The sequence below is a fragment of the Hyalella azteca genome, unplaced genomic scaffold (genome assembly GCF_000764305.2).
Source record: "Hyalella azteca isolate HAZT.00-mixed unplaced genomic scaffold, Hazt_2.0.2 contig15945, whole genome shotgun sequence".
Taxonomy (NCBI): Eukaryota; Metazoa; Arthropoda; class Malacostraca; order Amphipoda; family Hyalellidae; genus Hyalella; species Hyalella azteca.
The window spans coordinates 1-25050 of record NW_025945774.1 but is presented as its reverse complement, the minus strand read 5'-3'; the positions used below and the strand labels follow the sequence as shown (position 1 = coordinate 25050).

The window sequence follows — 25050 nt, the reverse complement described above, 5'->3', positions numbered from 1 at the left end:
ACTGAGCTCTGTGTCAACTGTCAACAGTTGCTCGGTCTCCTCTGTTGAGGTTGGTCGTGTGCGACATAGTGGCGCTTAAAAACCCTTGCATATGTGCAGCAATGAGTCCGATAATGAAATATGTGGCCCTTGTTATGCTTCTGACGTTCATATGTAGCACCAGTCTTGCCGATAAGTCCATTGTGTAACAATTTGGTCTCTATATGATTGTTTATTATAGAGCAGACTTGGAACGGTCCCATGTAACCAACGTTGAGAGGTTTATCTTCCTCGAAGTTGACATTATCAATTGGGTGTGATTGTGGTTGGTTTCGTATGTGCGAAGCCTGCACTTAGTGTTTCTTACGCAGAACATGAGATGGTATTTTTCGTTTCTAAAACCGACACAACATTCACCAGATTGCGAATTTATTATAGTGTCGTTCAGAATTGTGTATTAACGTGCGTTAGTAGTTTTAGATTCCAAGAGTTGGATTCAATAAGCTGATGCCTGTCTCGTCCTAAGCGCGCTTCATGTATGTAGTATTGTAGACGCACCAACGTCATACAAAAGTAAAATTTGTGGCCAAACAGAGATGATTTACTTGAGATTTTTTTTCTTAAAAGAGTTCATAATTTCATGAACCTTCAAAGATAAGTAGAGAATTGCACTCTTCTACCTATATACTGGATTATTAAGGAGGTGAAGTTCGCGCTCGTCCAACTCACAGGCGAAAAACATTCAGAGTTCTAAATAAAATTGCATGTCATCTGCCGTAAAGTGCCTGTTGCTTGGCCACAACACTTAACCCTCTTGTAGTATCCAGTCAGAACTCAGAAGGACACGCATTTTCGACTTGTGCCCATAGGGCATATGGTTTTATACCGGTTATCAATTTCAAACGATCTGTCTTATAAATAAAAGTGATGATATCTTCCTAGCGCGATCTTGCAGAGTGGCCCAGTGGTTACAGTTAAGATTGGAGCAGAGAGGCGCGGGTCCCATTCCAGCTCTGTGCGCCAGTTTCTGGTCAGAATCTGAGAGGTGGCCGGGCGGTTAAGCACTGCAGAATTGTAGTATAGTGAGTTGCGAGTTCGAGACCGCAAAATACTGTGAATGTTCTGCGATGTTAAGAATCAGCGACAGGCCGACGGCCTACTAAACTCTGAAACCGCTATTATTAAAACAGTTTCGTGGTCATCATGTGGTTATCGAACCAGTCGGTCGGGATTTGTAGGATTGTTACTTCCATTAAATAACTAAAAATAGTGTGTCAGGGTTGAATACCCCATATCTGACCTGCCGCCGATTCTAGACATCGCATAATTTTTACAGATTGCTAGGGTATCGAGCCTACAACTAACTGCTTCAATCTTGCTATTCTCTACCACCCGACTACCTTGCCGATTGACCAGAACTTTCACAGCAAGCTGGGATCGAACCCCTCAACCCACTGCTCCCATCTGCCACTCTGAACTGTAACACAGAGGCAACTTGCTCATAAACATATGTATGTCTGGTGTCGTTTGTATCAACAACTGAAACGACCAACATTTTAGAGCACAAATTTCATTCTAAATGCGTCTCAGTCAAGATGTACTCGGAAAAAAACTGCGCTTTTGAACCATCGTTTATTGATGAATTTATTTTGAACTTTTTAACCTGCTACAACTAAACAGTTAATGGTTTCATGTGTCGCTATTTCAATCCTATGTGTTATAAATTAATCTGACCTATATATATATATATAAATTCTCAATATATGTCTAAATTGTATTAGTTTGTGTATAATGTCTCATATTCCAGGGTTGTTGCGATATGTAGTAAAATAATATTAATCAACTTCTTATTTAGGTTTCCGAACGCTGACTCGTGCAGCTGTCGTCTTCGTATTACTTGCAGAACGCTATTGTACGCGGTAATTAACGAATTACTTCCCTTCTGTTGAACACGATTATTTCAAGAAGATTTGCCGCCACTCGGAGTCCAAAAAATGTTTCTGGAAATTATCCTGACGCTCGTCTTGCTGCTGCTCTTCTTAATCGTACGAGACAGACGGCCTGCTAACATGCCTCCAGGTCAGCTTGTCTTTAATCCTATATTATTGTAATTCTCCCGTATTATTATTGGAATTGATAATTACGATATTATATTATCTCATCTTAAAGTCCGCAGTTCTTGGAAGCGCCGTCAACGGGCCATCAAAAGCGTTGCTCTAAATTGTATTTTCTTTTTTCACTGAAAACCCTGAAGATTCAGTGTTAATTTAAATGAAATTATAAAAACAAGACATTAATAAATATCATTCGTGAATCCGATTGTATGAATTAATGCTAAAAATCGTCGTAATATATCAAAATGTTGACATTTTCTCGCGCAGGTCCCTGGGAGGTTCCCTTCCTCGGACGCGTACCTTTGCTGCTCGGCACTGACGCTCAGAAACTGCGAGAGAAATACGGCGACATTGTGACGTGAGTGACGTGTTTACGGCGACATTGTGACGTGAGTGACGTGTTTACGGCGACATCGTGACGTGAGTGACGTGTTTACGGCGACATCGTGACGTGAGTGACGTGTTTATGGCGACATCGTTGACATCGTGACGTGAGTGACGTGTTTACGGCGACATCGTGACGTGAGTGACGTGTTTACGGCGACATCGTGACGTGAGTGACGTGTTTACGGCGATATCGTGACGTGAGTGACGTGTTATACTTATACTGCAATCTGTGGCTTCTGTCCGCAATTAAATATTTCATTACTGAATAGTGGTAGCTTAGGCAAGATATAGAATTGTATTAATTATAAAACGAACGTTTAACGTACAGCTAAGAATGCTATGTTTTGAAAAGTCAGCGTCTTTAACTTGGGCTGAGCTATCACATGAAATGTTGAAACCGAAACACAACTTGGTAATAAAATGGAATAATTGTTATTGACGACGCTGGCATCCTGGACAACTAGAGCGATAGAGAGAAAGTTTTTTTCAGTTCGAAAATCAGAATTAACATACAATGGCAAAATTCAACGGACGAAATCCCAACGTTATACCGCTTTTGAACTTGAATACTTAACGTTATCCTCTACAAAAACTTACAGAATGCATGCAGGATTGAACATCAAGAAATCTCGGATAAATAGCATAAGTATTCAAAATAAAATGTACTGCTATGATTTTGTAAGCATGTGTTTTTTCAACTCAAATTCTATTAGCATAAGAATCCTAAATAATGAGTCAAGACTTCTCAAATATATGTTTTTTCGACGCAAGTTCTATTGGCTTAAGTATCCTAAATAATGAGTCAAGACTTCTCAAACAAGTGTTTTATCGACGCAAATTCTATTGGCATAAGTATCCTAAATAGTGGGTGAAGACTTCTCAAACATATGTTTTTTTCAAGGCAAGTTCTATAATACATTATCTCATGCGCCACTCATCGTGTGTGTGCTGCAGTATGCGCACTGGGTCGCTGCGCTGCGTGCTGCTGTTCGACTTCAAGACCTGCAAGGAGGTGCTTGGGCGGGCCGAGTTCGCAGGGAGACCCGACGTCTTCAGGGACATCACTTTGGACGATCAAAAGACTGGAGGTAACTTCACGGTGCTAGTCTTAATAACGCATTAAAAAGTTGAACTTAAAATGAAATATAATGTACTCTTACATCATCATAGTACTTCAGTACGTGAAATCTGATGTAATGTAGAATGTTTTTCGGTAACTAGATTCTCAATTTATAAAAAAAAACAGTTCGACTTATCGAGAAAGCCAATAAGAAAATTATAGATGAAACTCATTCTCTGACCTTCAATCAAACTTGTTAAAAAAAACAAATTCTACCGTCCGATATTTAGATATAAATAATATATATGGATATAACTTCTGGGTCGTATTCTCATATCATTGGACGACTCTCATCCAGCAAATGCATCACAATCGACCATCATTGCAGGAAAACTTTTCTTTTGTCGGTCTGCGTATAGCATATTTTTTATAGTTCATAATTCGTACGTTGTTGTATATTCAAGTAGTAAACGAACTTATTAGTACAGTAAACACTTTTTTGCTAAAAAACTAATTCTAAACCGGAGAATCGTGCGTCGGTCATAAAACTGAGTTGTCAGCCTCAGGTCAAACATTTATGTTTAATTGGCTCTACATGATGGATGAATTGGTCTGTCCCTGAGAACTCTCCTGTTATCACTCTATTAATTTCTTCGTCATGTTCTCCCCTCTCCTTTCTCTAACAAATATACTAGGTTAGTGACGGGACTTTTACGTAATTAAATTTTTGTTGTAATGCCATAACTCGATTTATAGGCGCCATCTATACTCTGGTACAAAGTTAGGATTTATTATTCTACTTTGCGTTTGGCAAAACCGACTAACCGTCAGCTATTTTTCTCATTGATAAGCATCTCTATTAAAAGCTCTCAACAGTATTGTTAAATCGTACACGTATCATTGTCTTGTCTTGTATTGTGCAGGTATCATTGCTTTATTGTGTTGTATTGTGTAGGTATCATTGTTCTATTGTACTGTATCACTCAGGTATCATTGTGAGTCAAGGCACTCAGTGGACTCACGAGCGTCGCTTCGTGTTGCGCAGCCTCCGTAATTTGGGTGAGTAGTACCCCCTTCCCCCCATTCCCCCAGGGTACCTTAAATCTGCCACAGCGACAATCGCTCTCATATTTATTTATTTAAATATAAATAATATTCCTTCGTTCATGTATCTACTTACCTACAAATGACGACGCGCAGTTATTATGTAAATTCATCGAAAACCTAAAAGAAAGTTCGTGGGTTTGCTATCAACAATCCGTAGCAGCTCTAACCGGACTATGCTAAAGCTTGCTAATCGGCAGCGGGGGCAGCTGCGTGGCGAGTCCGACAGAATCGACTTATGCTAATCTAAACCAATGATTAGAAGCAAGAAGTGACTGTAGTTTTTATTACCGTTGTTTGGCCTCCTACCACTTAATGGTGCCTTTTTTATACACAATTTCTTTGTTCTTCGTTATGTAAGATCATAATATGGTCAACGTAATCCCGCCTAGAGTCCTGGACCTCGTTGAAAGGCAAATGCTACTGGACAAATATGAAGGGTATTCCTGTTATTTTGAGGTATTTTAAAAATGTATAAAAACTAAACCTTATTTCCCATGTTGAATGTACGTAGATCCAGTGTTGCAGAGATCCAGCATTCTAAATTTCCATCAAAATAATTGCTTGCAAGTAGCAGCTTTCATATGCTGAGGCTCCGGCCATTAGTGAACCTATAATGCGTATCTGGAACAGGCATGGGCAAGAGTCGCCTGGAGGAGGCCATCATGCTGGAGGCCAAGGAGCTGGTGGACGACATCAGGAAATACGAAGGACGCCCAACTACATTCCCCAACAGCTTCATCACGTGCTCCTTGAACATAGTGTGGCAGATGGTGGCAGGTTAGTGTGCTCCTTGAACATCGTGTGGCAGATGGTGGCAGGTTAGTGTGCTCCTTAAACATCGTGTGGCTGATGGTGGCAGGTTAATGTGCTCCTTAAACATCGTGTGGCAGATGGTGGCAGGTTAGTGTGCTCCTTGAATATCTTGTGGCAAGTGGTGTCAGGTCAGTGTGCTCCTTGAATATCTTGTGGCAAGTGGTGTCAGGTTAGTGTGCTGCTTGATTGTCAGTGTTGCAACTGGTAGTTAGTGGCAGGTTAATGGCCGATGTGCCGCTTAGCGGATGGTGTCAAGCCCATCACAATTTGCCAGTGCAGTGATGGCAACATGACTCATGAAAGCGGCACAACTCATAACAGAGATGACGTCAGAAAATTCCGCTTTAATTTCGTTTGTCACCACAGTTGTAATGATCGAGATTGCCGAAGCCCAGACAATCCTTATGACAGTTCCTGCTAGCAATCCAGTCAGAAGCAATTGGATGTTCCCGCCAGTATATATTGTATAGGTTTAACCTGAGGACAGAGATTCGATGAATATGTGAGGGATAAGTGAAGACACCTTCCATCTTAGACTTATCTCGATACGGGGTGGGGCGTTTCAGTCGGTATACAAAGATACTGACAGGTACTAACATCTTCGGCCGTCAGGTCGGAGTAAACCCTACAATGAGTGCTACATCGTTGCGGCTGTGCAAGCTACTGTGAGAGGAATTTGTCAAAGTATTTAGCCCTTTTATAGGCTTGAAGCTTCCGCCAAAGCCTGGAAGCGGTCATGCTCACGTGATGTTGATGCTGACTCAGCGTCTAGCATTCAATCGGTTTAGCAACATAATGTGCGATCACCAGGGAGAGTAACTCTGAAACTATATATATGCACTAGTTGCCCATAATAATAGGGTTATAAATTAGAGACAAGAAGGATTTCTCTACGTATTACAGTTTCGTTTTAGTTTGGTGAAATCAGTCGGAGGTGTAAAGTTGGACCCAAGATTGTTCCATCGTTATTTTGATTCTGCCTCTAGATCTATGTGTTATTTCTGTTCAAGAGGATCAAAACATCGTTCGTGTTTTCACGGTTTGGTTAATCAGACGCTAGGTTTGTTCTAAGTTCTGTAAATAAACTATTTCTTTTCACTTTACTGGGCAGGCCGGCGCTACGATATCAACTCGTTGGAAGTGGACAAGCTTTATAAAGCCAACAAAGCACTTCAAGATACCGCGACGCCGTTATTTTTCCTCCCAATGTTCTTCCCGTGGATGAGAAAGCTGCCGAAGTTTGTGCGAAATTTGTTGTTTAAAGAGCGCCTGCTCGACGACTTCATCAAATACCGCCAGCAGATGGTCAACGTGAGATAAAGTTTTGACGACCATCACATCCTTTGACGATAGCCTTTAATCACAAAATTTTAGGTGCAAGAAAGAAGCTGGACGATGTTTTACATTTGCATTGATTTTTTTTCAGAAATTTAATGGATAGCAATGACTGGTGGAGGATTATTACATTTCTGATTTATCACTTGCGTATAAGAACAGTTTGTTTGGAAGTAGGTAAAAGAACTATTTTATCGCATCATTTATAAAACCTTCAAGTCTGTCAGCAATTATTTTCAATGTGATGGATTTGAAACAATTTCTTCAAGTGAAGAATTAGTTTGTTTCCGAATTTATAGATGCAAAATTGTACCCATTATTGCAAAATTTTTACATCAAACTTGGTTCTGACTTTACTTTTTCCGATAGATGTTTTGTAAGGTAATAATGTTTTACGTGGAAGACTGGCATTTCTCTGAACGATCGCCCAGGAGACGATCGAGGAACACGAGCGGCGCGACGTCGACGCTCTCGACCACGCCGAAGACCTCATCACCGCCTACCTCCAGGGGATGAAGGAGGGGGGGCCGGACAACCTCTTCAGGAAAGGCAGTGAGTGACTTTATCTTTTTCAAAATATTGGTAAAATATGGTGGGGGTAAAATTTTATTAGAGTTTTTCATCATTTTATTAAATTATACTTTATTTTCTTACCTTCTAGATAATAATTTTGGATTTCCAACAAAGGTTTCATGAGGGTAGATCGTTGCTAATACCACGTACACGTACATCGTACAGTTAACACGAGCAAAGTTAATGCTTCCTCATTTACGTATTATGAAGCGCATAAATTGCGGTCAAAATTTCATAGAAACTGCCAAGCTCATCCTTGCACCGCTACGCAGCTCCTGCTGGCAGTTCACTGATAACATCAATCTGACGGAGCACAGATCCCTTAATAGAGGTGTTGGCTGGTGTGGCTGCTGGCTTTGTTCAAGACATGTCGCCAGAGCAATAGTTAAGCAATTAAATAAACATACACGCGCGGGCAATGGCTCATTTTTAAGTCTCTCCCGTTATTCAATTTCCTTTTCCCTTTTCTTTACACTTTACCAGCTTGTTGTCACATTTTTAGGTGTATTTAGTACAGCTGAATTTTCCTTCAGTTGCAGGTCTCACTAACCTACCCTGACACTGCAGGTCTCATGTAGGTCTCGCTAATCTACCCTGACATTGCAGGTCTTATGTTGGTCTCGCTAACCTACCCTGACACTGCAGGTCTTATGTTTGTCTCGCTAACCTACCCTGACACTGCAGGTCTTATGTTTGTCTCGCTAACCTACCCTGACACTGCAGGTCTTATGTTTGTCTCGCTAACCTACCCTGACACTGCAGGTCTTATGTTGGTCTCGCTAACCTACCCTGACAATGCTGGTCTCATGCAAGTCTTGCTGACCTATCCCGCTATTGCAGGTCTCATGCAGGTCATCGCAGACCTGTTCTCAGCAGGTTCAGACACTGTGAGCTCATCGCTGAAGTGGGTGGCGTTCCTGTTGGCGCGATATCCTGACGTGGCAGAACGACTGCGGCAACAGATAGACGACGTCGTCCCAAGGGACGAAACCGTGTCGCTTCTGCATAAGCCTAAGTGAGGAGCAGGCAACCGCGCGTGCTGTGCATGAACCAGAGTGAGGAGCAGGCAGCCCCGCGCGTGCTGTGCATGAACTAGAGTGAGGCGCAGGCAACTGCGCGTGCTGTGCATAAACCAGAGTGAGGCGCAGGCTACCGCGCGTGCTGTGCATGAACTAGAGTGAGGCGCAGGCTACCGCGCGTGCTGTGCATAAACCAGAGTGAGGAGCAGGCAACCGCGCGTGCTGTGCATAAACCAGGAGTGAGGCGCAGGCAGCCGTTTGCCGCACGTGATGTTTTAAAGTTTCTGATGCTCATTTGTTATCGTTTTGAGTTTTAGCTGATTACCAAAAAAATTATTGCATAAGCAGGTTCTGTTTTCCGGAAACCCGTTTGTTGAGATTGTCAGTATTTAACTGCTATTGGCAGTAATTATGGTTTATTTTAGAACCGTAACTGTCAATCTAATTTGTTTCGAATAAAAAAGCCCCTGTAAACGCTGTACATTTTCATCAGTAGAATTTGCAAGTGTGTTCTGACTTACTTACTTCCCTGCGTGGGAGGCTTGGTAAGGTCCTAGGGACTGATGTCCTTTGAAGCCATCTTCACTAAAGGAAATTTTTCAATTAATGACAAGTAATTAGTAGTTAAATTTCGCGATACGCTAGTTTTTGGCTGCTCATACAATAATGTGTGCGTGTCCACAGCTGGCCAAAAATCCTAGGAACCGTCGTTGGTATGGTTATGCAATTATTATTTACTAATACTTATGTATATAGTTCACGACGAACGATTGTTGCAGGTTGCCGCTGCTGGAGGCCTTCATCACTGAGATGCTGCGCTTCTCTTCCCTCCTGGAGCTCAACCTCCAGCACTCTGCTCTTCAGGACACCAGCATCCTGGGCTACTTCATCCCTAAGGTATCCTAGGCTAATTCATCCCCAAGGTATCCTAGGCTACTTCATCCCTATATGTCGATGCTCCCAAATTAAGTGGACATATCCCACGTAGGGGGCATGCAGCTCCGCTGGTGCGCCTGCAGTCACATTTCCGTAGGTAACGGAGATGTGGTGCGTAGGACTTAAGCGTGCTGCTAGTAAATGTTTTCATTTATGCTTTTGGAGCATAGGAGACTTGGAGCCAAACTCGCCACCTGCTCTAGGGGCGTAGAGCCAAACTCACTACCTGCACTAGGCGCTTGGACTCCACAACTTGGACAACTCGCCATCTGCTCTAGAGGCCTTGCTATTTTCTCACTAAGAAGCAAATAACAGTTCCAGTTAATATGTCGACGCGAAATGTATCCTAGATAGGTGCGTCAACAGCCCTTATATACGCAAAAATGTTCCTCCATTGTAGCTTGCGCGAACTTCGCCTTAGTGAAATAGCGCACAGACATTGATATATTAACATTGTGAGTAATAAAAAAAATCAGTTCAGTTCAATGATAAGTCTTGGCGCTGTTGCTGACAGACTGTATCAGCCTTGGCGCGGTGGCTGACAGACTGTATCAGCCTTGGCGCGGTGGCTGACAGACTGTATAAGTCTTGGCGCTGTGGCTGACAGACTGTATAAGTTTTTGCGCTATGGCTGACAGACTGTATAAGTCTTGGCGGGGTGGCTGACAGACTGTATCAGCCTTGGCGCGGTGGCTGACAGACTGTATCAGCCTTGACGCGGTGGCTGACAGACTGTATCAGCCTTGGCGCGGTGGCTGACAGANCTGACAGACTGTATCAGACTTGACGCGGTGGCTGACAGACTGTATCAGTTCTGTCACTGGTTCCTGACATCAGCCTTGATGCGGCGGCTGGACAGTTTCTGTGATGATAAATAGAAACAATATGAGCTGTTCAGTACAATCAATTCTAAATAAAGTTAACTCAATACATTTATCAGTGAATGTTCGTTTACCAGGACACGTCCATCACGGTCTGCAACTACTCCATCCACTTCGACCCGCAATACTGGAGGCACCCGCACGAGTTCCTCCCTGACCGCTTCCTCGACCCCGCCGGTAACTTCGTCGCGCCCAGGGAAGGCATCTTCGCTTTTGGCCTCGGTAATTGATTATTTAGTTCATGTAGATTTTTATTTAAAGTTTTTCAATGGTGTAAACTTAACAATTCTGATGTTTATTATGAGTTTGAGAATTTCTGACTATGCGAGGATTGAATCTACTAGACCCGTTTTTCGTTGTGTTCAATCAGGCTTCATTCATGTATTGAAAATTTATAAATACTAAATGCCGTTTTTGCTCATTGTTCATTCAGTTCAGTTAACCTTTCCTATAGAAAACATGAATGTTGTAGTGTATAAGAAATATTTTGACATATTTTTCACGTCATAAAACCTCCATACCAGTAAATGCTCATTTTTCCTGTTATAAAAAATACTGATGAGCCTCCCTTCTGCTGTCATTCAGCAACCTGAAGATATCTTCTTAATGAAATATCACGGTTTAGGCTTTGAGAAAAAATATGAATCGTTTATAGACTTATGTTCTTTATGCGCGATTGGATAGTTTAACAATGTGTCTTCCGTCAGAAATTTTCAACCAACGAATATACGATATTGATTAGTACCTTGTAGCACTGAAAAACAAAATTCTACAGCCTCTGCAAGTAATTTAACTATTTAAAAAGCGCTGATAATTGCATAAACTATTGCACTGTATGTCTGCACGTTGACAGGCAAGCGTCAGTGCGTGGGGGAGGCGCTGGCCCGAATGGAGCTCTTCCTCTTCACCGCCGCCCTCGTCCAGAACTTCGACATCCGCGCGCCGCGGGGCGTCACCCTCACCGACGAGACCGTCAACAGGATGGGCGTCAGGTGCCCTCTGGACAAGCAGCTCTGCTACGTACCGCGAGGGTAGGACGGGCGTCAGGTGCCCTCTGGGCACCTGATCTGGATCAGGTGCCCAGATCTGGACAAGCAACATACCGCGGTCCGCGGGGGTAGAACGAAATAGCCGTAAAGTTTGATGGCAATTTGCAAATGTTTCATTTTCTAATCATGCATTTAAAACAGGAAGCGTTGCTACATACTGCGGGAAAAAGCCCGACTAAGAATCAACTGCGGTGGATATTTTGCGCGTATTTTATTTTTGCAATTCTGTGCTCTGAAAAAGTGTCCTTTTCTGCGTCCTGACGCCTAAAGAGGTTTATCATATCCTTATATTATGTAGTTCTATTAATTTCTGGAACTAAACAAATTTATTCTTCATCGTAAAAATAATTTTAATCTATCACTTGGACTTGTTATGTAGTTGTATGATTAATTTGGGTGATGGTAATTTATTGGACTAATATTGATATTCAGTGTTATGAGAGCACCGCAAACATGTTGAATAGAGCATAACGCCTCTGCATTGTTATCTCGTGCGTGACATTCACTGCGTCAGGAACATGCGTCATTGGCCTGCGTAAACGCATACACGAACCTCATCCAAGCCACGTTTATCGAGTCGGGCCATCAACTCCTATTATAAAATTTTCTTCAGATACGTTATCATCGTACACGTATTTTTTTGGCCAAATACTAATATCACACGTTGCAATGCACCTGAACTAGCAGTCGCTTTGCACTAGGCACGTGCAAGTTTTCTCGATGTTTATTTACACCGCGAAAACGTTTGGCTGTTGACGCCCGTTAAGAACTCAAGAACGAGTGTCGAACGCGTTTTCATTCGCTCGCTTGTTAACCGTGAACAATTATTATGTTAACAATTGTTATTTTTGTTTTTGGTGTAATATGCAGCGTCCCGCAGTACCTTGCACGTGTTTATTTTGTGGTAAAAAAACTGCAAGGAGTGACGACGAATGTATTAATACTCGCTCACACCAGTGAAAGCCCATTGTACCACTTCAGGTATCACAATAACTTAAGATTACTTTTGTGTTGAGTTTAAGGCTTAAATTGTGATCGCAAAGACCTATCATCATTGAACATCTTGTACAGCGCAATTCGCAATGTTTGCACTTTTGCTCCAAGCTAAGCTCTGTTGATGAAATTTAAATCTACGACTTATCCAATGACGACTACGACTTATACTTATCCTGCAATGCAGAGTGTGGTCGAGTAGCGTTCCGGCAAATACATTACTGAGTATTGTAATAAATTTGTATTGTTTAACTTGGTGCTCTATGTACAAAAGCATTTGCAAACCTCATATATTATCTGGTTGAAACCAGCACTCAACTTCCTCTTGATATCCGTGTTATTGATACAATTACTGCCTGTTGCTGTCTTTAAAGGCTTAACTGATCTAATGAAATACCGTCGACTGAGATCAAATACACTGAACCAGTTCCTCAGCTGATCCAGATCTTGCTGGCACCAGCGCCTCAGCTGATCCAGACCTTCCCGGCACCAGCGCCTCAGCTGATCCAGACCTTCCTGGCACCAGCGCCTCAGCTGATCCAGACCTTCCTGGCACCAGCGCCTCAGCTGATCCAGACGTTCCTGGCACCAACGCCTCAGCTGATCCAGACCTTCCTGGCAACAACGCCTCAGCTGATCCAGATCTTCCTGGCACCAACGCCTCAGCTGATCCAGACCTTCCTGGCACCAGCGCCTCAGCTGATCCAGACCTTCCTGGCACCAACGCCTCAGCTGATCCAGACCTTCCTGACACCAGCGCCTCAGCTGATCCAGAGATCCAGGTCCTCTTGGGATGCCAGTTCGAGCTGCGGGAGTCCAGTTGTCTCGTGGATGTCCCGCGGGCGTCGCGACAGCACGTGGCAGCGCAGGCTGAAACGCACAACGTCCCCCCCGGCGCAGGGAGGCGGGGAGTCTCCTCCTGCAACAACAATAATCATTATTCTTTATGTTAATGACCAAATATATTGACCAAATACGATGGTTGATTTACGAGATCATGATTCTGCTGGTTAACGAACTATTATTCTGTCAACATTAAGATAGTGATCTTTAGATCCTTCAGTAAAATGAACGATATCTTGATGAAGACGCCGCCAGAACCTGGAACAGTCTGCCGGCTTCCGTAACTTCGGCTCCTTCGTTGCAGGTGTTTTGTCGACGCCTAAAGACGGAACTATTTCGTAGAGCCTATGAATCTAGAGCTTAGTCATTTTATCCGTTCCGATCCTTTCATGTGTCTATTTATTTTTCGCTTGCTATTAATCTTATTTGTGACGTGCCCTCGAAGTTCGTTGGAACAGACGCCACGATAAATGCTTCGTAAAATAATAATAATAATAATCCTGGTGTGGACGTTCAAGATTGTGATCTAGCTGCAATATATTCTTGTCCTACCGCAACGATGTGTCTGAAGGTTCAATACTGCCTGTCTCTAACAGAACCATAAAAGCATCATGTTCCTTGAAGCTAATACGGCAGCGCTGCAACATTGTTATTAGCGTCACGGCAAAACCACTGTTATGCATAAACTGTTCACTGTTGAGAATTGACAACCTATGCGTGTCAGCTTTTACATTATGGAGACGGAGTAACTGCATTGATAGTAGTGGCTAAAATATGACGTCACAGCATCACGTTTGAAGAGACAACTCTTCTGATGAGAAGATATCACCAGGCAGTTTTTTTTTGTGTATTCGTACAGAAGACCATCTTTGTGTCGCGATAACTTATCATGAATATAAGTAACTTAAATCAGGGTTGAAGAAAAATTCGACAATGAATAGGAAGAGAAATAAATTATAATATTTATTATTGATAAATAATAGGTCATGTATGCGATACTAGATCAAAATAAATGAGATTAAAGATTTATTTTGTTCTGAAATAAACAATATTCGCCCCTGACCTTCGGCCTGGGGAGTGGAGGCAGCACCAGGGGCGTTAGGACAGCCGGGCTTGTCGCCCCCCGTCAGCAGGGAGGGCGAGGGTGCGAGGGAAGGTCGTCGGACGCTGCTGTAGTTGTCGCATGACCGACTCTGGGGGGAATACGTGCAGTTACTGGCGCTTTACTGTACAATATATAGCGAATACATACAGTCACTGGCGCTGTAATTTACAATATACAGCGAATATATGCAGTTACTGGCGCTGTAATGTACAATATACAGTGAATACATACATAGTCTAAGTCAGAATGTCAGTCAGTCAGTCTAAGTCAGAATGTCAGTCAGTCAGTCTAAGTCGGAATGTCAGTCAGTCTAAGTCAGAATGTCAGTCAGTGAGTGAGTCTAAGTGAGAATGTTAGACAGTCTAAGTGAGTATGTTAGTCAGTCTAAGTGAGAATGTTAGTCAGTCTAAGTGAGAATGTTAGTCAGTCAAAGTCAGAATGTTAGTCAGTCTAAGTCGGAATGTCAGTCAGTGAGTCTAAGTGAGAATGTTAGTCAGTCTTAGTCAGAATGTCAGTCAGTCTAAGTCAGAATGTCAGTCAGTGAGTGAGTCTAAGTGAGAATGTTAGACAGTCTAAGTGAGAATGTTAGTCTATGTGAGAATGTCAGTCTAAGAACCTTAGCGATGAGCTGGTCTCTGGCGCTGTGGTTCTTCACATGCTTGCGTAAGCTGGAGGGGTCGGTGTAGCGCTTGTGGCAGCCTGGCACGTGGCAGACGTACGGCTTCTGTGATACGTACGTGTGTACATTAGAACAAATTTTATCATTACTTATAATGATTACTATCATTAATATTCATTATTTCATGACTGGCTTGTTTCATTTAAAATTGATGAGTTTACTTTTCTTAGTTCTTGCAATATATTTTTTTATCTCGATTCAAGATTGTGATTTTAAAATTCTAATAATCACACTACGACAACCGTGTTATGCTTCTGCCTTCTTCCATTTCCATTCCTCCAATGTGACCGCTACACACCATTACATGCGAGGCCATTAATGTGGCCATTACACACCATGTCGTGCAAGGCCATTAATGTGGCCGCTATACACCATGTCATGCGAGGCCATTAATGTGGCCGCTATACACCATGTCATGCGAGGCCATTAATGTGGCCACTACACACCATTTCATGCGAGGCCATTAATGTGGCCACTACACACCATTTCATGCGAGGCCATTAATGTGGCCGCTATACACCATTTCATGCGAGGCCATTAATGTGGCCACTACACACCATTTCATGCGAGGCCATTAATGTGGCCACTACACACCATGTCATGCGAGGCCATTAATATGGCCACTACACACCATGTCATGCGAGGCCATTTTCACAAAAATTGGGAAAAGAACAAATCTGCACAAACGGTTGTTAAGTAGAAATTTTACATTAAAAGCGTCGAGGTGCGTGCAATAACGGTTGTTAGTTAGAGAGTTGACACTAACTGCGTCGAGGTGCGTGCGTTGGTGCTTGGCGCGGTCCGAAGAGTTGCTGAAGGCCTTGCTGCAGTGTTGGTGCACGCACACGTACGGCCGCTCGCCTGTGTGGCTCCGTTGGTGAATCTTGAGGTTCTCCAGTCGAGAAAAGGCCTTGTCGCATCCGCTGAACTGTGAACAATAATGAAAAATAATGGATAAGACTATAAAACTAAAATGGATAAGTCTATAAAACCAAAATGAATAAGACTATAAAACCAAAATGAATAAGACTATAAAACCAAAATGAATAAGACTATAAAACCAAAATTAATAGTACTAAAAGCCGCATGCATTATTTGGGTTAACTGTGCAACGTCGATGTCAGGAGTCGCCAGTCACCAGAGACTAAACTAAGCTCGCAGCTCTTCAACAAAAACCGTGTAATACTCACTGTTCGGAGCTGCGGTTTGTAAGCTTCGATGAACAAATATTAATTCCTAAGCAGTTTTGAGCTTGCTATAAAACTATGGTTTCGGTTTTTATTATATACATCGGTTTTATTGAAGGCTGGCGACGTAAACGCCAACTGATTCAATGGCAATGACCTTAGCTGAGATTATAGTTGACGCTCCCAGTTTGAGACAATACGCGGTAAGAGCACCAGAGTAGAAACAAGAGACCAGGTTTACTTTAGTGAAAAGCCAATAAGATTAAGGTATAACATGAAGAACCGAATAAAAAGAGGGAAGGAAATGGGTTTAAGCACGAAGCCGTTAACAGCGCTGGTGCTATGACACCCGACACCAACACTTGTGAGTGTTGTCGCAGTATCAGCTACAAGCATTAACGTAGGGCAGGCACTAAACGCTCAGCTTCCTCACTGTCTTTGTGCCCGAAATCAGGCTAAGTTTCTAGCATTCAAATAAATCAAATTGAATAAAATTATTAAAAAATAGGTTATTTTCATGTCTTTTTTATTTGTTATTATCTTGTAAAGTTGTAATGTACTCTTTTTATCTACACTTTAGAACGATAGTATCATTAAAAACGAAGATTATGTTTATAATTGTCTAATTTCATTCAAATTACAATTTAAATTGTACTCGAGTATTGCAAGCGCGAGCTGCTGCTTCATACCTACCGCGCCGACAAGTTCCGTGCATATATTGCAGGCGAAGTCGTTACTAAAGATCATCTATTGGACACTTTTTCCCAGGACAACTATTAATTCGACGCAACCAAAGCAACGAAATGAACCCGATCGCTTCTAAACAATGTTCAATTATTGAAATAATTTATTGTTCAACGCAAGGCGACAACTGAGATGAAAATGTTGAGCAATGTTGCCTATGCAAGGCCTCGGCAGCGACTTGAAGAGGCGGTGTCGCATTACTGAACCTGCGAGGCTCTCGAGGATGATGGATGCAGCGCCCGTCTCGACACATGACAACTTCTCGTCTCCTACTTACCAACTGTTTCTCTAAACGTTAAAACAATGAGTAATAAAGACGCAGCTTCTACGGTTCTGTATCGTTAAAAAGTTGTGGGGAAAAAGAAGCCGTGCATGATATGAGAAGAAGGCTCGGTGTAAGAAGTTACGGTATGGGAAGAAGTACCGGTATGAGAAAAAGGATCGGTATAAGACGTTCCGGTATAGGAAGAAGTCCGGTATAAAAGTTCTGGTATAGGACGGAGTTTCGATATTAGAAGACATCCATGCAAGAAGTCCCTGTATAAGATAAAGGCTCGGTATTAATATTTATGGTACATGAAGAAATCCGGGTATTGTTAGGTCAAAGTATAATAAATCCCAGCATATGAAAAAGACCCAGTATATGAATAAGTCTAGTACAAAAAATCTTGAGAGGAATAGTACAAAAAATCTTGAGAGGAAATAAGAGGAAGTCCCGGTATAAGAAAATTTCACGGTACAAGAAGACCAGGAACAAATAAAAGTTCTGGACTAAGATGCCTTTATAAGAAAGTAGTTCAGAATAAAAGAAGCTGATAATAGGACGCACATAAAAGAAAGGAGCAGAAATAGGAAGTACACGACGACATACGAGTCCTAATCAGCATTGAAGGAACTTGAATGAAATTTAAAAGATTTCATACATAAAAATCATGAAAATCAACTTAAAAAGAAATAATTATACAGAGATTTTTTAAAATTTGGCTGAGTTATACGAACTAATGGTTCACATAATAGTTCAAGTGAACGAACTTGTTCAGTGCCTGTTGACAGTCAATTGACGTTTGACCTCACACGTGAATACGATAAATGAGGATAAACTATAAGAGAAACTAACACAGTCATACCGGATTATTCATTTCATTACTTGAGTGATTTTTAAAATTTATAAATTTGATTATTTATTAGCGCTAGCTGAGTTAACTTGCATGTCTTCAAAAATTGAGTGATTATTAAAATTAATCAATTAAATTATTTATTAGCGCTAGCTGAGTTAACTTGCATGTCTTCTAATAGTAACGATTCAGATTTTAAATATGATCGAATTTAAAATCAAACTACGTACCGTGCATTTGTTTGGCTTCTCCCCGGAATGAACCCTCATGTGTATGAGCAGCTTGTAGCGGGCATTGAACGCTCGGTATTTCCGCTGACACGCCGCCCAGAAGCAAGTGTAGTCGTCGCCCTTCCTCTGGTCTACGTGCGCCCTCTCGATGTGCCGCGACAACGCCGCCCGGTCACTGAACGAAGCGTTGCAGTCAACCCAGCGACACACGCGGGGCTCATCTTCGGTGAAGTCGTCGTCGGGTGTTGATGGCTCCTCTGCTGCACAGCCCCTCGAGTGCGGAGGACTGAGGGGAGGTCGCGAAGATGAGGAACTGACGGTAAATTCGTCCAGTTTTGGCGACTGACTTGATGTGGAGTAAAGGAAGGAGCGGTCTTGAGGGAATGAGGTCTGTGATATCGATGGTGGTTCATATTGAGTGGTTGGAGTGAATGTTTGCTCTACATTGCCTGAAGTCCTCTCGAGATAAAGAAATTGATCAACCGAGCTATCTTTTTTCGAGCTATCGAGCAAAAAGGGTGACGATTCCAAAGGGTTCGTTGCGTTCATAAAGTCAGATGACCTGGTGTGACGAATTGCTCTTGAATTGAAATCTGAGAGCAAATTGGTAAAATTCAAATTGGATCGTTGGACATTATTATTGTTCGTTTCCGGGCGTGTTAACAGGTGTCCGTAACTTCCGTTTGTTGATGAAATAAAATTATTTTCATAAAAATTGTTCCCTGAGCACTGTGGTCTTGATTGCAAGCAGTTGGGGGAGACCCTGATTATGGAATTCACATCGAGACCTTCGGGATGAAGAGGTGAGGCGGAATGTGATCTCTTCAACCGGCGTCCGTAATTAAATGAACTTCTGAGAGAAGTTTGAGGCGATGGGAAGGAGGATCCAAAAGGAGAAATGCTCATGGGAGAACATTGAGTTGTCGTCTCTGAAGTAGCAACGACTGCTTCGAATGTACCGGGATTTGGCAAGTTCAAAAGTTGATTGAGTGGAATGCTGTCCAAAACTTCACCCGAATGCGATAGTGTCTCCGCAATTGCGTTTACTTTCTCATTCTGGTCGCCGACAACGAGCTCCGGCAGTTGAGTTGTTGGCGGTATCTCCGTCAGCAGAGAGTCCAGTGAACTCGACCACTCATCTTCGATGAGGTTGAAGTCCTCATTGAGGCCTCCAAGGGCCTCGGCGATGGCGTTGCTTGAGGTCATCAGCGAGGTGTCCCGAATGCAACCTTCGGCCTCTTCCACATTAATGGATGGAGGGGTGAGAGGCATCGAATGAATGGCAGTCGTGAAACACTCGCCTACCATCTGCTTGTCGTGTTCAGATTGGTCCGTGCAATAAGTTTGGTTGAAGGCAAGATTGGTATTTGCATTGAACTGTGAGGGAGAGGCGTTGTCTCGAAGATAATTATTGCAGAGTGAGCTGTAAGTAGTGTCGGGAGACGGCTGTCTTGAAAAGTACCTCAAATTTTCCGACATTTCGACCACCGCGAGTTCACAGCTTTGATTGCCGTAGGGTGAATAGAACGGCGCGGGGTCGGGCCCGCTCTCGAGGTGCATTTTGCCTGTAACGAAAGAACGTAAACTATAAGCACAATTTAAACACACACACATATGGAAGTGTAGCTAATGAATTAATATTTTGATGATAGGAAATAAGAAATAGATTCGGCATGAGCAGCATGAAGGTAAGGTCGCAATTGTACGAATGACGATTTGCAGAATAAATAAACTTTACTTGATATCATTTAAAACTCTTGATCACATGCTGAATATTTCTAGTATGTGACAATGAAATAAATTCCAAAGGTTTTCCCGAAACCGAATAAAAATAAGTGTAACTAAGCCTGATCAATGATATTATTTGAGACGTTCAAGTCACGTATTAAATAAAATTAACTTGACAAAAAACGCACGTATATTGTGCGACTCATTTTCGTTCAAACCATCATCAATCAAAAATGTAAGCAACGTTTTTATTTTCTCGTAAAAACTCATGAGAGTTCAGCTCGAAGAAGTTTTTCATGCACCGACTTTTTCATTGGGTGGACAATAGTCAAGTGAATGAAGTTAAAGCGAAAATCGAGTTCGGGAAGAGCCGAAAGGACACAAAGGACAATCGGCTCAATAAAAACTGCTCATAAGCAGCACGGGCGACCAACGCGACGCAGGTTGGAGAACGTGACAGCTTTTGTGAATGACAAGAAGAAGATTGCTTTTTGTGAATGACAAAACGAAGATTGGCTTTTGTGAATGACAAAACGATGATATGTTTTTGTGAATGACAAAACGAAGATTGGTTTTTGTGAATGACAAAACGAAGATTGGCTTTTGTGAATGACAAAACGAAGATTGGTGCTTATGTGAATGACAAAACGAAGATCGGCTTTTGTGAATGACAAAATGAAAATTGGCTTTTGTGAATGACAAGGCGCAGATTGGTTTTTGTGAATGTCAAAACGAAGATCGGCTTTTGTGAATGACAAAACGAAGATTGGCTTTGTGAATGACAAAATGAAAATTGGCTTTTGTGAATGACAAGGAGAAGGTTGGTTTTTGTGAATGTCAAAACGAATATTGGCTTTTGTAAATGACAAAACGAAGATTGGCTTTGTGAATGACAAGACGAAGATTGGCTTTTGTGAATGACAAAACGAAGATTGGTTTTGTGAATGACAAAATGAAAATTGGCTTTTGTGAATGACAAAACGAAAATTGGCTTTTGTGGATGACAAAACGGAGCTTGGCAAACATGGTGACTCCTATATACATATATGTGAATAGTGAAGGAAGGAATAATAGAATATACGTGAACAATGTAAGTAACGGTCCTCATAATCCATTGTAGAATCGAAGAAGAGGTAGAGAAATGCAGATTTCCTTTACATACCAATATGCGAAAATGGATAATGAGAAAAATAATAATTGATTTTTTACTTTGCTGGTTTTTGGATTGAGTATTATCTTAATTAAAAAAATCTGTAATTCCACACACATATATGTAAAAGCCAATGCTTTGAACTTTTTTCCATTAGCTTCGATTCTTTTGATATTGCGATGAGTGATAAAAGCCCCGCCCAGACGGATACGTGAAAGTCGTGCCTGGTGTACGTGTCATACGAAAGACTATAGATTATCCAGAAAATCAACTGGTATGTTTTCAAATTACTTAATTTAACTCAGCGCCGCCCTCAACCTGATATGACTCAAATTTTTTAATAGCGCATCTTGTTGTATTTTTCGCTTCAATAAAAAGAAAGTCTTCTCGAGTTCATAATATATGGTAAATTGCGATGCATGACAAACGAAATAATATTAAAAATATGTTTATTTCCTTTGCATAAATTTATACTCACCAAGTTTTTTTATTGTTGTTCTCTAAAACAGCTTTCACAAGAAGGCAGTTATAGATTCATGCGAGATTATTGATAATTTTCGTGGTCACCAAGATAGCATCAATGCGTCCATAATACAAGCTTCTTCTGCTCAACTTTTTGATCACATTAAATCTAAATCTTGTTTAGATGGTATACAAATATAAAAAATTATGCGAAAAACAACGACAAACTAAAGAACTACGCACGGTTCTTTAGCGAGAATTACGAATAATTGTGTCTATAAATGATAACGTGTCTAGACTCTGATCTCGCATCAATTAAAATATTTAGTAGCATGGATTAGCAGCAATTTACGCCTGTAAGCGTGGCAGGTCGAGAAGCACATAACACGCTCACTGGACCACGCCTGGCGGTGCACTGCGACAGGTGCTGTACTGAGGGCAAGCGAGGGTAGCCCGCATGCCCTCAGGACGCCTCACATGCCCCGCCCACAACAGGCGTTGTTAATCCCAAACAGGGATTGAAAATTTTCGTTGATAATGCGGCAGGAGTCATCAGAATAAGGATGCGTTTAGAAGCTTCTTATTGCTCCAAATTATGCCAATGTATTAAATGAAATTTGCTGATATGGGTCGTTTTAATTATACATCTCCTGTGACTTCCACCATAGTTAAATGTATTACTTTCATACCTTCCATTTTATTAATTATTTTATACTCCCATTTACAACGCCATTGAACGCTATTGCCTTTTTTGGCTTGCAAATCGTAAAAATGCTCAGCTGTCTTGTCAAAACATCCCTCCGTTTCACACTCACTTAGATGCACAACTCCAAAATAATTGGTCACCATATACACCATGGGCATCTGACCACATCAACGTGTTGGCTCTCAATGTGGGATAATATTGTCTTTATGTTCTAATGTTGCATCTTTAAGAAAATCTCACTCAAATTTTGCCTGGTGGAGGTAATTATAGAAATTAGCTAATCTCAATTCGAATATTAGAGAATTTGTGCTTATTAATATTAAAGTTACGTCATCATTAAATTGTAATTAATGAAATACGGGAGACATAACATCACCCACATTTGAACATCATGCCAAGGGTGCGAGCGGCAAGGTTACCCGTCTTCTTAACGACTCGAGCCTGAACCTCAACATCACGCGTGAGAACAAATATGAAGTTAAGCTTCTCACGGACGCTGATTTATTTCAAACAGGAAAACGAACCCCTTCCTTCTAATCCAAGTCCGAATCGATGTGAGGGCCTCTGACTGTGGGTGTTACAGTCGGGATACTGAATACAAATAGAGATAATATATCGAATTATGCCACGTCACAGCCGATGGCGGGAATGAGCGAGTTCTGAAAAACAATGTAAGTAATTAAGAAAAAGTTCGATGTAAAGAAAATTATTGCTTAAAAACGCGAATAAGAGAGATAAAAGATGACAAAGTTTAACATGAATTAAATTAGTATGAGTGCTGTCTAAACAAATTAAAATACCGTAAATAGAAATAGCAGAAATTAGAAGGCTATCGCTAGACGTGCCTGCAGTTAATGTCTACAGTTCTTACGACAGCTCATACAACCAGCTCACTAATCCATAAAATCTTTCACACACGTGATGTTGATCACCTATTATAACTTGAAGTTCAAGCAACAGACTAAACTCTTTACGAAAGCTGATAAAATAGTACCGACTCCCACTCGCAAATGGAGACACCTTTTTTTGCTTGGGCATTCCGCAGGCTCAGGTTCTAAAGCCGCTGTTATTCCTTTATTTATCCTGAGACAATTTTTTGAGCGGTCGTTCGCTGCTCGAGTGCTGCTGAAAACAAACAATCGCGATGAAGGCTCACGCAGTCTCAACTACCCAAGCCATCCATGTCAATCCAAAACTCATGTTACAGGAGCCACCGAATTAGGTATATGAGATTTATACCTAATTCGGAATAATTCGATAAACTGGATTCAAATGATAATGAATTTCAACAGACGCGAATTACGCATTCATCTTGCCATATTAGAAAACCAAAAAAATCCAGCCATATTTAAAATAAAAATTTACTACAATCAAATCGATTGCTTCAGTCAGCTACAATTGAAATAAAAATTCACTCTACGAAGAGAAAAACATCAGATCGAAATACGCCTTGTCAAACAGCAGAACAGAAGTTATGAGAAATATAAGAAGCAATATAAAATACAATAATACCATAAAAAAATAATAAATTTGTCTAACTCAACATTGAATCATTCCGTGTTCATACTTATAAAAATTGATTTAAATCTGTATAATTTCACATTTACATTACTAGCGACAGTGAACAAGCGTTAAAGTAAGATTATCAACTTAAATTCAAAATTAGAATTCCTCTTATAAAGTTCAGGAAATCAAGCTGATACGATTCACAATTCTTTTTTTCAAATTCATGCTGATTTCTCAAAGAGTTCGTCAAATCATCTAGCGCAGCTAAAAAATAAAACTCGTACGAACGCATTACTCAATGTACAAATATTTGAATGTAAATAGAGAGAAAAAATTAAACATTCCGTTCTAAAATAATTAAACGTACAGCAATCAAGAAAAATCGCAATATCTATAAGAATAATCCAAAGACGAATGAAAATTTATTTTCGTGTAAATCATTCAACAAAACACAGAATATAACAAACAAAATCCATACGAGTTTCTACAAATAAAAATCGCATTAGACTCGAAGCATGTGTGCCTTGCTGCTTGTGACCGGAAGAGTGTCATGTCACGCTGCAGAGTCTGCAGAGCAGTGACAAAAACTGCAGCAAAAACTGCATTGTCATTCAAGAGGAGGTTCGGTCTCAAGTGAATGAACAATACAAACACATACACTGCACGTGACCAAGAACGAAGATTACCACTCAAATGAATGAGCGATACACACACACAGACACATCACACAAATGAATGAGCATTTACTCAAATGAATGAGCCTTACACAAGCAGACACTGAACACAAATGAATGAGTGCTCACTCAAATGAATAAACAATACAAACATGGACACTGCATCTATATGAAAGAGCGATACACACGATCACAGTCAGCATGTGACAAAACTAGATCTTACTATAGTTTAAGTAGAATCAGGATTCAATTGTTAAACATAGATGACAGTATCACTCAAGATTCACGTTGCCAACTCACATTGTCTGCGTCGATGTCTGTGGTCACAAGCGCTTTATTTCAACACAAGGGCCCTCCTGCAATGCCGATGCTTCCCATTGAGAAATATACTCAAATGCATACGACCAGCAAACCGCGCGTACGCACAGCTTGGGCATATTCGTGTGCGTACGCAAGCAATTATTAATTGTGTATTCGCGTACATTTCTGTGCAGTGACTATGTGTCAGAGTACATAAACGCGCAGTCAAAGTATATTCGTGTTCATACATGCGCAGTCAAAGTCTATTCGTGTTCATACATGCGCAGTCAAAGTCTATTCGTGTTCATACATGCGCAGTCAGAGTATATTCGTGTTCATACATGCGCAGTCTAAGTATATTCGTGTTCATACATG

The 25050-nt window shown here is 41.3% G+C and overlaps 2 protein-coding genes across 2 annotated transcripts; one reads left to right on the top strand and one right to left on the bottom strand.

Moving 5' to 3' along the window:
- Nucleotides 1-1828: 1828 nt before the first annotated feature.
- On the top strand, nucleotides 1829-13070 carry LOC108669785 (cytochrome P450 2L1). The gene is made up of 11 exons (XM_018157194.2): nucleotides 1829-2058; nucleotides 2361-2451; nucleotides 3435-3568; nucleotides 4528-4599; nucleotides 5278-5424; nucleotides 6572-6771; nucleotides 7227-7347; nucleotides 8209-8383; nucleotides 9167-9284; nucleotides 10282-10426; nucleotides 11058-13070. The coding sequence occupies exons 1-11, from the start codon at nucleotides 1974-1976 to the stop codon at nucleotides 11237-11239; spliced, it is 1470 nt and encodes a 489-aa protein (XP_018012683.1). The 5' UTR covers nucleotides 1829-1973; the 3' UTR covers nucleotides 11240-13070.
- On the bottom strand, nucleotides 12174-21564 carry LOC108669784 (zinc finger protein GLI2). Its single transcript, XM_047884691.1, has 7 exons — nucleotides 21506-21564; nucleotides 18150-19714; nucleotides 15640-15801; nucleotides 14811-14918; nucleotides 14146-14282; nucleotides 12704-13165; nucleotides 12174-12670 (listed from the first exon to the last, which is right to left on the bottom strand). Exons 2-7 carry the CDS (start codon nucleotides 19707-19709, stop codon nucleotides 12508-12510), a joined length of 2592 nt encoding a protein of 863 aa, XP_047740647.1. The 5' UTR covers nucleotides 19710-19714; nucleotides 21506-21564; the 3' UTR covers nucleotides 12174-12507.
- Nucleotides 21565-25050: the final 3486 nt, after the last annotated feature.